Source organism: Geospiza fortis, unplaced genomic scaffold (genome assembly GCF_000277835.1).
Source record: "Geospiza fortis unplaced genomic scaffold, GeoFor_1.0 scaffold172, whole genome shotgun sequence".
Classification (NCBI taxonomy): domain Eukaryota; kingdom Metazoa; phylum Chordata; class Aves; order Passeriformes; family Thraupidae; genus Geospiza; species Geospiza fortis.
The window spans coordinates 2,553,731-2,568,792 of NW_005054309.1; the positions used below are offsets into that span (position 1 = coordinate 2,553,731).

Consider the following 15,062-nt stretch of genomic DNA (forward strand, 5'->3'; position numbering starts at 1 on the left):
GCCAGGAACGCGTTCGGGGCTGCGGCACCGCTCCCGGGCTCCTCAGCCGCGGCGGCTGCTCGGCACGGCGGCAGCGAGAGCGTGGAGAAGATCGACATGTCCCTGGGTGAGGATCGGGGCCGGGGCCCGCTGTAGGCGACAGGGCGGGGGGCTCGGGCTGAACCAAGTGCCGGGGACGGGGAGGGGCGGAACGAACCAACGGGGCTGTGCCGGGCACCGGCGCGGGCGGAACCAACGGGGGCGGGGGGGGGGGAGGGGGAAGGACGGGACCCTCCCATAGCGGGAGCGCAGGAGGGGCGAGGGTGGCGCCGGGGGCTGGGCACAGGGGCGAGTCCCGGGCGTGCCGCCGGGGGCAGCGCGGATCCGGGGTCGCGGTCCTTGGCGGGAAAGAGCCGGGACGCCTTTGTGTCGCTTGGTGGTGTGAGCAGGCCGCAGAGCGGGGCACTGCCTGCTTTTGGCCCGGTGAGGCCCTCAGTACTCGGGCCTTAGGCTGGGCGGCCTCGGGGAGCGTCCCAGGGCCTCGCCTGGCGCTCGCAGGCACAGGGTTGGGTGAGGTTTGGTGATCTTTCAGCTGGCCTGGCCTTTTTATTCTTCTCAGGTTTGGAAGTCAGCAGTGGCAGGCCTCCCGTGTAACCTCTTTGCAGGATAAGACCGGCCACGCCGAGCATGACGTCACCTGTACCGCGTAGTTGGCTGTGACAATCTGCCCCGTTGTCCCCTGCCCTCCTATTGCAGGGTGTGTGTGTTAGGAACTTGCACAGACTCGTTACAAACCTGCAGAGCTGTGTCTCCAGCGTGTCCGAGAAACTGACACCCACACTGTAGATATTCCGTGAGGTATCTCAGAGAAGTTCTGTTCGGGTGCTGTGTACTGAGACTCCTTAACACTCAGGGACATTTGGTGTGTTTGTGGGCTGCATCTTCCAGTTTACTTTAATTAGGAAAAAAAAATTGTAATTGGTTTTGTACACTCTCAATACTGCTTTGTGATACTATCAGAGCACGATAGATTGGTGCTACCAGGAGACTTCCTTCAAAAAGCAAATTCATAATGTGAACTGAAATTATTAATGGTGGACTTGGTCTCTTTGTGGGCCACCATAAAATAAGAGGATATGTACAATTTTTTCCTCTGTAAATAATTCAGTGGAGTTCTTTGGGCAGTGGAGATGACTTTGTGAAATGATGTTTAGAGTTTGTCTGAATGTAGAGTAGGGCTACAGCATTCATAGAAAACTAAATAAACTAAATCTGTTTTTACCCATTGCACACAATCTTTGTTTTCAGGGTTCCTAATAGAGTTGTTGATCCTGGCTTGTTGTATTTTCACATATTTTAATGTTTCCTGGCTGAGTTAACCTTTCAGTCAGTCATTGCTACCTGTCCTGGCCATTAACTAGAAGCAGACTGCAAAGGACTGTTGCAGTGTCATGAGGATGTTGTTTTAAAATGGTGGTGTGAAGTGGGTGCTTCTTTGGGTGTGTGAGAACGTTGTCACCCCAGCTGCTGCCCCTGGTGAAAACTCTGTGTCAGGTATAGCCCAAGAGAAGATGCAGTCCCACATCTAGTGTGATGTCAAAGAAACTGACATGACCCTAATCTAGGAAGTCTTAAGATTGAGATCATGATGTTGAGTAAATTCTCATATAGTGATAAAGATTAAACATGTTTTGATTGTGTTATGTGCAGCTGAGCTTCCAGTTTGATACTGCTCCCAGATAACTCTGTTATTCTAGCTGTAATTGTGGTCTCTAATCTCATGCAGGATAGAAGACTGCTTCAGTGTAGCTCCTCTAACAAATGCATGATGTCCCAAATGTCCTTCATTTACCCAAATAAGAGAATAGCTGAAACTGAACTACTTTTGTTTAAAAAGTTGTAACCTTGTGTGCAGCAACTCGAAAAAATTTGATTCAAGATGAAGCAGATGAACTGTGAAGCATGAATCCATGTTTGAAGTGGCTTTGGTTTTCTTTGTGTATAAAAGGATAGTTTGGAATCCTTGTTCCAGGGACAGCCCCTTTGGCAAAGAAGATTGTGCAGATATCAATCCCTGAGTGACCTGTATCAGTATTCTTGTCCTGGTAGATTTTTGCAGCAAAGTGAATTCATTTTCTCTTAGCTTTCTTTTGACAGCATGCAAACCATTGTATAATAGTGTTGTGATTTTTGTTGTTTGTTTTTTTACACTGTTTTCTCTGTTCTACCCCTTATGAGTCCATTTGAACTCAGCCACAAACACAGTAATCCCATTTCCATCTTTCCTTGACTGAAAAAAGACTGTCCAGCTATTTGGGGAGGCTCCCTATTGAAACATGACATTTTTTATCAGTTGTGCTCTCATGATAAAGATGCAGTAAACTCAGTTTTACAGTTTCTTTTAAGGTGTTCTTGTAAACAAGCTGGCAGTCAGATAAAAGCTGCCACACCTCTTGCTTTGCTCTTCTGGCTACCAGGTCGGTGAAGGCAATCAAGCTGGTGTAGCATAATTTGCACTGGGCAGACCTGCTGTTTGCTTTTCATCAGTTTGTTTCTTACACATATTTCTGAACTGGTTAATAGTTTGTCTGGGATTGTTTCCCTGGACAATAGATAAGGTGATTGCTTTAGATTGTAGATTCCTGGAGAGAGATGTCTTGCTTGCCTTTTTCCCCATCATTTCAGTCCTGGTGAGCATCTGAAGATAACTGATGGCTTGAGTTGTGTGTGTGTGATCTTTCTTAAGTAGCTTAGGATGAGAGAACTAATTGACATTTTATCTGGTCTCTGCAAAGTCTGGGCATGAGATTGGAATTTCATTTTCTTTAACCATTTACAAAAACTAATGGAGTCAGTCAAGTTAAAATTTAATTCTGGGCTGAATGCCATGATCTTACATGTGTCTCACATTTTCTGGATGTATGCAACTGCTTCCCTTCTGCTGGGGCATTGTATTATAAAGTAACTTCTGTAAGACATAACAGGGACTGGATGTTTATAGTGCTGATGTTTCTGGAACCCTAACTTGTATGTGCTGCCTTTGCAGGATTGACTGGTCTGTCTCCTGTGACTCCAGGCTGTTTGGGGGCTTTATTCAGTATTTTATACGGTATGTCAATTTTTCTTTTTTCTTTTTGTAGATGATATCATCAAGCTGAACAAGAAAGAAGAAAGAAAGCAATATTCTCCCAAAATAAAAAGAGGGCTTCAGCAGAATCGAGCTCAACAGTTCAGTTCACAAGGCTCCAAGTGGGGAATGCAACAGCAGAAAGGTGTGTGTGCCAAACAGAACACAGATTCCACATTATCTTTCTTGAGCTGAAAGGTAGAATAATGAAATGTGTGGATTGACATGGTCAGTTCACTTGTCTTTCAAATAATGTCTTTTGATTGTAATTCAGGGGTATTTTTAATCTATTTATACTTGGTTTTGTTTCTGATTCAGTGTGAGAAAGTAATTGGCATGTTTGGCCACCAGGGAGCTTAGATGCTTGAAGGACTGTCTTTGACTCAAGGAAGAATTGGCTTGCTTTCTGATTCTTCAATTTAATTTTAATTTTGGAAATTGTGATGATACCTTGCCCCTTCTCAGAGATGGACAGAACAAGTGCTTATGCCGAAGCCTTTGTACTTGGAGATGTGGAAGCCTTGCCGGAGCTCTGAGCTTTGTGCAAAAGAAAAGCAAATTCATATTTGCTGGGTAGAATTCTCTTTACAGGCCTCCCCAAATTATCTGCCCCAATCTATAGACTGTGATCCTGGCTCAGGAATATTTAAATGGATAGTGCACAGTGTGAGTTGGCTTTTCTTGTAAGAGCTTGAGATGCAAAGGAAGTACTATGTCAGCCTTCTTAAGCCAGTGCTCTTACATACAGAGGAATACAAAAAGGAGAAAAAGTCAGATAGGCAGGGAGTGAGGAAAGGAAAAGTGCACAATAACAGCTTTGCTGTAGGTTCCCCTGAGTAACTCTTTTTTTTTTTTTTTTTTTTTTTTTGATAAGCAGGGGAAGTTTGAAAATTATTCCCAGGCTTTAGTTCAGTACATGGAGAGCTCCTGCTTGATGTGAAGGCTGGTTTTGCTTGCAATTGGTTTTGAAAAGTATCTATTTAGTACAGGATGATCAAAATGTGGAAGAATACTGTCTGATAAGAAAGCTTACCACCATGAGCTAATTAGGTATTTAGGTTAATGCATGCAATTTCTTGTTTAGTAGCATTCCTTTAAAACAAAGACACATCTGTCTGGTGTACTCACAATGATCCCTGGGTTATCTTTGTCTTGCTTAGTGTTTGTTGTAGCAGCAGCTCCTCCTTTGTGTCTTAGACGCAAATGTATTTAGGGATCAGTAGAATGTTGTGTTACTCAGGGCTCAGAGGAGTTTTGGTTTCTGTGCAGGCCCACACTACTGTGTTACTTGTACATCTCTAATAAATTGGTGACAGGGCTGGAGAAAAATTTGCATCTCTCAGCCCAAGTGTGAGGATATTTGTGTGGGTGAAGACTAAGTGAATTTAAGTTGTAGATTATCGAACATGTAAGCTCTGTTTATAAATGCAGTTGTCAAGTGCAATTGTTTATCATCAAAAGACCACAAAAGAAACAAGCATTAGGATTTAGAATTTTAGGAGAAGCTTGATCTGTAAACTTGAAACTCTAAATACTACTGTCTTAGGCAGTTACTTTTCTCTGCTGGAGCCTTACCAGCTTCTCTGCCTGTGTTATAGGAAAAAACCAAACAATTTCTTTGCAAAATTGCCAGATTCATGACATCTTGAAACATTGTGAATAGTTTCAACTGCTCCTTCCTATACAGCTTGGCGCATTTTCTCACAGTGAAAACAAATCTCTTGTATTGTTTTTAAGGAAAAGGCGTCACTAAATAGTTCTTGTGAGCGTTCTAGTTATTAGTACCTTAGCAGTAGATTTATTGCTACTCTGTTGCTATTGAAGTCACCCTGATAAGTAGCAAAGCCTCTGTAGACAACTGCAGAAACCACAAATGATGAACAGTGTTCAGTTCTTGTGGTTTTAGAAGTGGCTGCCAAATTTTCTGGAAAGAAGTGAGGAACTTGAGCTGGATTCTATTCAGCTCTTGGGGTTAAAAGCAGAGAGATGAGCATTGTTCATTTAAATAAAAGTTGTCCTTGGTGATACACAGAATGCAGCTGCACAAAGCCCTGTGCAGCCTGAGCTAACTGAGGTTTTCATTTATTTGAGCAGAGGTTGCTTTATAGAGCTTGTGAGGTCCCTTTCAGCCTAAGCAACCCTGTTTCTCAGCTTTTCTCTTGGAAAAGAAGAGCATTTGCCAGCCAGCCACAAAATGTGTGTACACAGCAGTTCTCCATGGCAAATTGATCTGAGCTGGATTCTGACCAGTGGCTTACCTCATGTCATGGCTCCTGTCTCATGAGAAAGCACAGATTTATTATCAATGCTGTTAACTCAGATATGTTAAAACTAAATGTGTCTGTTGCTGGAGAGCTGACTCCTCAGTCTGAAATTTGTTTTGCAGTCTGAGGTTCTAGAGGCAAGGGTGCTTGGGGACAAAATTGGAGCACGGTTTGTATTCACAGCATGAAGCTAAATGACTCCAGACTGGGTTAATCAAACCCTGGTAACTGGAGATACTACAGACCTCAGACTTACAAGCCTTTTATATTCAAAAGCTGCTTTCAGCCCTCAGTTTGGCTGCACTGCCATGCAGACTTCTAATTGAAAACACTTCAAATGTGATATAATTCATGTGCTGTTTAATGTGCTTTTGTGGGCCAATTGCTATGTTCTTTCCTTCTAAGTCATGTCTTGGGAACCACTGATTTAAATAAATAATCTTTGAAGCTGTTTTGTTTCTTTTCCTTTTAAATTAAACTAGTAATTTGAAGTTTGCTGAATGGGTAGGAAGCTGAGAGACTCTGGTTTGGTTTTATATTGTTCAGTACTTGATGAAATTCCATTTCAGAGTATTTTGGTATTTTTCTGTGCTAGAAGACTTTTAAGTTCTCCCTGAAGACGTGTCAAATAAGAAATTTTCAGCAGAAGTCAACGCAATGAACTACAGTAAAACTGTGCTCTGGGTGAGAAGCTGGTCATCGCTGTGCTGGGGCTTGGGCCAGACCTGCCAAACAACTGAGTGACCAAATTGTCTTCAAGTGTAGTGGTGGCCTCTGCTCTAAGGCTTGAAGTGTGCAGCCAAATAACTTGTGCTGCCTGCAAGGCATCTTAAAGCATGAACCTTTTCCTTTCAGGAAGAATTGTTGAGCTTTCTGTGTTTGTTGCAGGTTATGGAAAGAATCGTTTGGGACGCAGAAAGAAGATAGCGGGGAAGAAGCGTTCTTATGGAGTCATAACTGGTCTGGCAGCCAAGAAAGCTCTGGGTTCACACAAAGGAATCAGTCCTCTGAACAGACAGCCACTGAGTGAGAAGGTAATGAATTAATGCAACCCTCGTGATTCGTGTCAGAACAGGTTAAAAAAATGAAACACGAGTGCTTCAGAACAGTGATACTGAAATATAAAATGGAGACAAATGGTACAAGCTTTTATCAAATTGGGAATGTGTTAGCAGAGTTCTTGTTTGTTTTGAGTGGGCTGGATAATGACTAGGTGTGAAAATAGTTTCTAACACCTAATTGGGTTGCAAGTCATGAGAGTTGAAGTACAGAAGCATATTCTGTGCAAATATGGAGGGAGTTACTGTATTTTTACAAGGAAAATTGGTTTTCTTACAGACCAATAATTCAGCCAACCTGCAGGTACTAAGCTTGTGCTGTTACAAAAATGCAAGTTTTTGCAGAATACTAAACTCCATCAATAGGCTCCGTTCTCTGCACTGCTCCAATGCATTGTTGCCTACTTCATCTCATTCAGTATTATAGAATGGGGTTTACCTTTGGATTTCTGACAAAGACTAATTTTAAGACATATGCAGCACGGATTTTTGTCAGTTTAGGGAGATATGGTAATGAAAAATGCAAAGGTATTTTGCTTTTTGTTTTCTCCTGAGGATGTGGAGAATATAGAATTCCTTAAATTGTATAATATGTTTTCAAATTACACTAGATCGTGAAAGGAAGGCAAAGCCAAGTGTATTCTAATCACAGTTTGTAAATGGAAGCTGAAATAAAAATGTTGGTGTATGTATAGCATACATTATGCTGAATATGTTGATTGTTTTTTAAGAATGCACAGCGGAATTACCCGGTCTTGAAAAGGAAAACAAACCTGCAGAGACAATCTGAAATGCAGAGAAAACAAGCTCCTGCCCTCAGGAGGTCTACCCTGCTAAACAGGAGGTAAATTACCAAGCCTGCTTTCTGAACACTGCTTAGCAACTTCCCATGGTGAATCTTGTTTGACAGGACTGAGGCTAAGAGAAGACAGTAGGTACTGGAGTAGCAATATGGTCAAGATCTTTTGAGGAAGTTCTACAAATCTGGAAGCCAAGAATGAGCCAAACATGGGCTCAATACAAAGCCAGATTTTGTTATGATGTAGAGCACTCAGGAAGTGCCTCTATGTGTGAGCACCTGGTATTCTGCCTTCAGATAAATCACAGGCAGCCTATATTTGAGCAACCTGATCTTGTGGAAGGTGTCCCTGCCCATGACAGGGGGGTTGAATCTAGGGGTTCTTAAAGGTTCCTTCCAGCACAAACCACTCTATGTTTCATGATTCCGTATGGAAATGGCTGCTGTGGATTTTGATAGCTCAGAAGTGTTAGCCATGGTTTAGTGAACTTTCTAAACGCCTTTGTGGAAGCTGGTGCCATCTGCAGCTTCAGGAAAGCCATTGCATGTTTTATTTGTGCTGGAATTACCATGTGTTATAAACTGCAATGGAAGTGGTCTCCATGATAAAAGGTTTCACTCTGTGACTATATTGTGAAAACTGTAAACAAACTTTCTTTATACATACTGATTTTATTTTTTTTTCATCTAACCAGCAGTGTTTAAAGTGCTGGAGGATACTGAGCAAAGTGAAAATCAGAATTAATGACCATATTGTCCTGTGATGTATGAACGTTAGGCTTCTATGTACCAGCAGTGATTTCTCCCTTTATGAGTAATGTGTTTCATTCCTAGTCAATGAGGAGTTTATCCCAGCTGAAACATTCAGCCTCAAAGAGGCAGCACTAAAGATGTCTTTATAGATGTTTTGGGCACTTTTTTGACTTCCATAGTAGTGTCTCTAAGATGTTCCCTGTGGAGCCTTTTGTAACTATATTTTTTAATAAATATTACAGGAATAACATGCCATCTACATTTGTCAGAATTGGAAACAAACTGAATCAACAGAAAGATACTCGTCAAGCAACTTTCCTGTTTAGAAGGGGCCTGAAGGTAAATACAAATTTTGAAAAGAGCAAGGCAGTTGGGCTATAGATTCTAAGCTAACCTGTAACACTGATATTATTGAATCAACTTCAAATATCAGATCTGAGTAGAAACTTCAGGTGCACTGGGAAACAGCCACAGGTTCTTCTAGGGAAATGCACTGGTTCTCTTTAGTTACTGTAATCCATTGAGTCTTGCTTCACATTCCAGTGTAATTGAGCAATTCTGAGGGGCATGGAACTTGTCAGTGTTTGAGGGTAATTGCAAGGCATTAATTTTTCCTTTCAAAAGTTAATGTTAGAAAGCTCTGTCCAGCTTTTAAAAGTTGCCGTCAGGTGAATAATAAAGCAGAAACACATTTTAGAATCTGATTATGGTTTGGTTTGCTTTTTTAGTTGCGGGTATTTTGCGGTTATTTATTTCAATTATTTTAGTTACTTAAGGATTTTTTAGTTATTTTTAGTAGGATGGAGAGACTGCACAGTGAATGAAAAGTGGTGGGTTTGGTTTTTATTTGTGCCCTCATTCTACATCTGCCATCATTGTGACTGTAAGTAGCTGTTGTTTGCCTTCCAGATGGTTTGCAAAATTACAGACAAGACCAGGAACTAGACAGACTTTTCTTGCTACTGTAGTAACATTTTGATCTATCTTAGGCTGACGTAGTCCTCCAAAACGTTGCCATTGCTCTGTGGGCAGTTTTGTTTAAATCGTTTTGTGTTCTAAAGTAATTTCTTTTCAAGGTCTTATGAAATTAATAGGACTCTTATCTTTGAAGTCCCTCTGAAAGTACAACCCTGTTTGTGCAGCATGTACTAACAGCTTTAAACTTCTGGTTTTAACTTCTCTATTTCCAGCTGCTACAATAGGAATTGAAACAATATTCAAATCTGGTGTCTGTACTGATGTGTTTTCAGGTGCAGGCCCAAGTGCAGTCAACAGATGATCTTGGTAATCAGACAGTAAAGAGAACTCGTCAGTAAGTATCTAATTTGGAAATCTTCAGCTTTGTAGCACGTAAGATTCTCATTTTACCTCAGACTTCCCAGATATGATAATAGAAGGGGGGTGGATTTTTTTCCCCTCTAGGCACATCAACTAGAGTGACAGTGATTCTCCCTCTATTCTCAGTTATTTCCTAAATTGTCTTCTAATTTAACCAGGTGGAGTTGGTTTGCATAAGACATTTGCAGGAATAAGGGGGAAGATGGTAAGAGGATCAAGCTAATCTCTAGTACTCATGAATACGGCATAGACTAGAAGAAAAATTCAAATGTCAGTGTTATCCTGAGCTCTTGTTGTAATTTTCCTTTTATTTAATATGCATATCAGCCTGTGAAGGAGTTTAGACATGAAAAAGGCAGAGCCCAATGAGGCCACTTGGCTCTTCCCTCATATACTCTTCCCATACTATTCTGTGCTTGCTGGGCTCTTTGCAGGGTGTTTCTTGGGAACACAAAAGGCTGAGGAAAGCAGCAGGTATCACAGAGTGCAGTCTGTCACCTCTTGAATTTGCTGTGTGGACCATTTTGGCCCCATCTGTGGCAAGGAAACTGAATGTTTTACAAAAGTAAACTCTTGGGTCAGGGCTGTAGTTCTGGTGTATCTCAACAGCCTGTGATTTAGTGTTCTCCTGAATAGGTGTAGGTGATGGAAAAGGTACAAGAATCAATAGCCGAGTGTCGATAACATCTGATTTTGTACTAGCCAGCACTCCAAATGCTTGCACATTCTTTGCTGGCCAATATTTTGAACATACCTTTAAAGATACCCTGACTGAAATCTCTGCACAATTTTTGTAAGTGATTTTTGTCTTTTCAAACTAGATGGCGAACTTCTACCACAAGTGGAGGGATCCTGACCGTGTCTATTGACAACCCAGGAGCAATCATAAGCCCAGTGTGAGTTTTCAGTTAAGTTCTGAATATAGATGAAATTGCTGCTTTGAACCATTTAGTGCATTTCTTGCAGGTAGTGTTTCAGGTGACCTCAAAGTCATAGCTTCTTGTGAAGGCTTTTAAGTCTGGCCCCTTTCTGAGTGTTTCTGAACAGTGTTTGAATAATATCACAGCTGGATTTCACACGTCAGCTCCCAGTTAGGAGCTTGATGTGGTGTACAGAATGGAAGAGTGGTGGGCTCGTAGATTTTCACTTTGTCTGTCCTTTCCAAATCAGGCCATGTCACAGCTGTTTTCCACCTCGGAGTGGAAATGAATGAGCACCTACTTGATATGTAATGGTGACAGTTACTCCCTGATTCATAAAAATATTGCTGGACTTGTGCTTAAAGAGAGCATTGCTGTATTTGTGTTTGGGAAGTTGATGGTACTGTTGTTAAAGTGGTATATTTTAAAAATGTCTTGATTAGCATTTCCTTGGTAGTGTTCTTTATCAGTAAGGAAGACTGTACCAATTTTTATTTTTTGTATTTATAGGATGAATTAACCACAAATTACACGTTTTTCAATGAATTGCAGATAAAAAATAAGATGGTTTCCTGCTGGGACTCTTAGTGTCTGATAACAATATCAAATGGTCCCTTTTTTAGTTCTGCCTGACTTACCTTCTTGAATTTGTGCCCTCCAGCTTTTCAGCCAGCCTGGTCAAATGGTTTGATGAAAAATTCATGCCTCTATCAGCATTAAGGCTTTCTTGCATAAACCACATGTTCATCGTGTCCTTTTTAACATTCTTCTTTCACAGGTCCCAGAAATTACGATTAACTCGTAGTCCTGTGCCATCGTTTCTGATGAAGAGGGACCAATCCGAAGAGAAGAAGATTCCAAAAGGGGTTCCATTGCAGTTTGATATTAATAGTGTTGGAAAACAGGTAAATGCAATTTTCCTCTCATAACTGTGAAAGTAGTTTCAAGACCAGTAAAAGCCAGTGAGGCACTTTGCTCCTTGACTGCCAAGTGACAGAAAGAGAGAACTAGTGACTACTTCTTGTTTCCACTTCCAGTCTTTCTGCTAACTCACTGTGTAACCTCAAGCAAGTTAGCTAAACTCACTGTTCCTGTTCTTCTAGTTCATGCCTTGCATGCCCACATGATTTAAATGGGATTTAAAATGTTGAATATTTCTGAAAGGCTACTGTTGTTCCTGCTGTGCTTGCATCAGCAACTGTGAATAATTCTGGGATGAGCTCCTTTCAGCTGTGTGACCTGCCTGGAACCCTGGCAGCCAAATTTATAAGGCAACTTTTGCTGTCCATCTAGGAAAAAAAAACCTAAATGTGAGCATTTAGAAGCTTGAAAGATGAGCAATGAGCAATTTTTCACAAGTTTCATGAAGACAGGTGATTTGGTGCAGCAATCCTAATGCTGTCATTGAAGGAATTCTTACAGGGTGACAAAGTTAGACACTGTTCTTGTTATCAGCTCCTTAATGCCAGCTGTAGAAGAGTCAAGGCATTGATCTGCATTTGTTCCATCCAGGAATAAGAACTATGTCAGAAAGTCTACTACTGTAGTTAAAATTGATTGAACTTCTGGATTAGACTCCAGCTTGCTGCCTTAGCTGAGTGAACTGGAAAGCAACCTGCATTAAAATGGTGAAAATGTTGCATTTGTTGAAATTGCAGAGACTCTGTGTGGGGAAATGTGTACTGGAAGTTCCATTTTTCAGTCTGTTTGTCCTCAGTTTAACTTACAGTATTTTGAGTAGGCTTTGAGTATTGACATTACATACCACGTGTTCTTAATGAATTCTGAAAATGCAAGCTCTTGATGTGTAGCCCAATCTGATATTTAAATGTTGTGGGAAATGACAAAAAATCCAAGTGAGTCAACTAAGGAGTCAAGTGATGATACAGACTGAAAAAAAACTGTCTCCATTACTTTGATTAAATTAACCCAACACCTTTAAAGTTTTGGTTTAATTACTTTATTTTTCAGACAGGGATGACATTGAACGAGCGATTTGGGATCCTGAAGGAGCAGAGGACAGCACTGTCTCAGAACAAAGGAAGCCGTTTTGTGACAGTGGGCTAACCTGCCAGATGGACCCGGGCACTGAGCCCACCTACCTAAGCCCCTGAAATAGAAATGGGCAGAAGAATACAGCATATGTCACTAGAATTTTCCAGACATCTTGCTAAGATGGTGGCAGAGCTATCGCTCTTTATTACTTTTACTTGGAATGGTAAAAGACTTAATGCCCCGAGGGAGAAAAGTGGAAAGAAACTGATCCGACGTAGTGGCACCATCACCTGGTTGGAAAAGATTCTGTTGCCCAGCTGAGTTCTTTGACCCCTCTGTTATGGTAAAGATTGTTTAAGTGTTTAATTACAAACCCCATTTTAGGGTTTTTTAGGGACTGCCTTTGAGCTCTCTTTCAGAGACCAGTTTAGCACAGAGCCTCAGTCTGTGGATACTTCGGTAGCGATGTAGCGGCATTTTTCATGGGAGCATTGGTTCTGTACTTCTTTGTGCTTTTAAAGTTCCATTTTTTTCCTTTCTTGAAAACTGTTTTGCATCCTCACATTCACAAATAAAGCTGTTAGCTGAGACCCAAAATTTGTAACTGGGATGGAGACTATTCTACTCTTATCCTTAAAAGTGGTCCAGATCATACACCGTATTGGAGGAACACTGCAGAGGCAGCATGAGAGTCCTTTGTATTCCAAATAGCTCAACTTCATCATTCTCCTCTGTAAATGGAGTTTATCCATCTCCTTTTCTTCTTAAACTTCTGATTTTTATTTCTTTTTGAAATGTTTTTCACAAACTAAATGCAATAACCTCATGTTTTTGAATAATTTGATAAAGAAAAGATATAGCCTTCCTTCACAAGGAAGTCAGCAGTATGGTAGAGTTTCTTGCCCTCCTAGATACAGGATTCTCATCCTGCATATTTTGCCCCAGAGGGTTTTCTCTAACTTAAAAATAGCTGGAGGCAAGCAATCTTGTGGCACTTGTTTGTTTATACCAAAGAGAGGTAAAATGTGAAGCTGATCCAAAGTGGTCAGACATCTGGAAGTTGTCTGAAACTGAGGAGCGTTTCTGGAGGAAAGCCCTCACTTTGCCAGCATGTGTAAGGCATTAGGCAGGAACATGTAGCCACCTGCTTTAAGCATAGGTCTGTGCATCAGAATCTGCAGGACAGTAACAACTGGGGCATCCTCAATCTGTATTTATATAATCCCTAAAACTGAGGCACCTCTTCAGAATTGCTTCCAGAGCAGGCATTGATGATCTTGGCACTGGCTTTTTGGTGAGGAGGGTTAGGTACAGTCAGGTACAAGAGGGGCTGGCTTGCTGCATCCAGGAATGTTTATGGTGTTTGAAGCAGGTTTAACTCCTTTTCACATTCTTGAAGAATTTGTATTTGACAGAGTTGGTTTCCTTGCATTTTTATCTCAAATTCCAAGTTAACTAGCATATACTGGCAACTTCAACCTTGAAGAGCAATTGACAGCAGAAGGGCTTTTTTTTTTGGTATCGTTTTGAAGTCAGAGTGCATTCTGATGCTAAATAGAACTTAAACCCTTGTTTTTAATGTTGAAAAATAAACCTTAGCAGAGGCAAACTAAATGTAATGGTGTTAAGGTTTCTTTCTCAATTATTAGTAGGAATTTTTTTTTAATAAATGTCCCACTGTTAGAATTTGAGTAGGTAAAGAGTAGTCAGTCATCCTGTTTCAGTGTATACGTTTTTCATGTGCCAGGATGCAACAAAAAATTCTTTTGCATCAGCCTAGATGCAAAACTTTGATGCAGTGCATCAAAAGTGCTAGTTTGTATTTAATGAGAAGATGCTTTACACTGTACCTTTTGGTATTTTTTGGAGAAGTTATTACATTTGATCTATTCTGAAGCTGTTAATTTTTTTTTAATAAAAAGTTACAGGTTTTATATTGTCTTGTTCCTGTTATAATCACCTGGGCAATATACTGGTTATGTGAATTTTCTGATAGCCTGCAAGGGGTTCTTATTGATCAAATTCTTATTAAATATTCTGAAGAACACAGCAGAAAGCAACCTAACTTAAGAGGGTTCGCACTCCTTGCCCACCTTAATATTCTGACATGAGAGCACTTACTGGAGTGGCGCTGTGGAGGCTCACTTCCATTTGAATCTGTCAGCTACTAATTAATGTTTCAGTAGCACTTCCTAACTCAGTGATTTGGTGTGGTGAGAGTACCAGATGTGTCGGCGATTGCTGCTGTGACATGTCTTGATAACGAGAATCGCTGTCATCAACACCTTGAGCTGCAGGAGCAGCCCGAGCAGCTTCCTGGCTGTGTGGGAGTGCTGTGCCAGCAGGAGGCACAAAGCACTGGAAATGCTGCTATTGATTGTCAGTGCAGGACAAAATACTGCCTGTAAATATATCTGATAAGGTGTTAAATATTGTGGTTGTCTTGCTGCTTGATTATTGACATCCTTTGTTCTTCATTATCAGCTCACGGGTGTTGGCTGCAGCATCAGATGGGTTCAGTGGAAGCAAAATGGCATTTATTAAGATGTAGCTAAGGGTGTGGCCTTTTAATGTAATCAACCCTTAAGTTAAAAAACGTGAAGCAGTTGTTACATTTCCCACTTAGCGGAGATCTCTGCGATCTGCCCTTGTTTTGCTGCTGGCACGGGCCCGACACCCAGCAGCTGTGAGCGATGCTCACCCAGAAACCACCCTGTGACAGCCCACGTTGGCGGGAAAACTATATTTTTAACAGTTCCAGCAGGTGTCCGGGGCGGCGATCCCCTTGCACACCGGCTGAGCCGAGGCGGGCGGGAAGACGCGGCCCCG

General features: G+C 41.3%; 1 protein-coding gene across 1 annotated transcript in view; it reads left to right on the forward strand.

Annotated features, from left to right (window-relative positions):
• The window catches only part of FYTTD1 (forty-two-three domain containing 1), a 17,820-nt gene extending 3,653 nt beyond the window's left edge, over nucleotides 1-14,167 (forward strand). Inside the window, exons 2-10 of the mRNA XM_005419110.2 lie at nucleotides 6-106; nucleotides 3,120-3,251; nucleotides 6,259-6,404; nucleotides 7,160-7,272; nucleotides 8,223-8,319; nucleotides 9,231-9,292; nucleotides 10,140-10,214; nucleotides 11,017-11,143; nucleotides 12,210-14,167. Of these exons, the coding sequence (XP_005419167.1) occupies nucleotides 6-106; nucleotides 3,120-3,251; nucleotides 6,259-6,404; nucleotides 7,160-7,272; nucleotides 8,223-8,319; nucleotides 9,231-9,292; nucleotides 10,140-10,214; nucleotides 11,017-11,143; nucleotides 12,210-12,305 (949 nt within the window). The 3' untranslated portion in view covers nucleotides 12,306-14,167. The remainder of the gene's footprint in view (nucleotides 1-5; nucleotides 107-3,119; nucleotides 3,252-6,258; nucleotides 6,405-7,159; nucleotides 7,273-8,222; nucleotides 8,320-9,230; nucleotides 9,293-10,139; nucleotides 10,215-11,016; nucleotides 11,144-12,209) is intronic.
• Nucleotides 14,168-15,062: the final 895 nt, after the last annotated feature.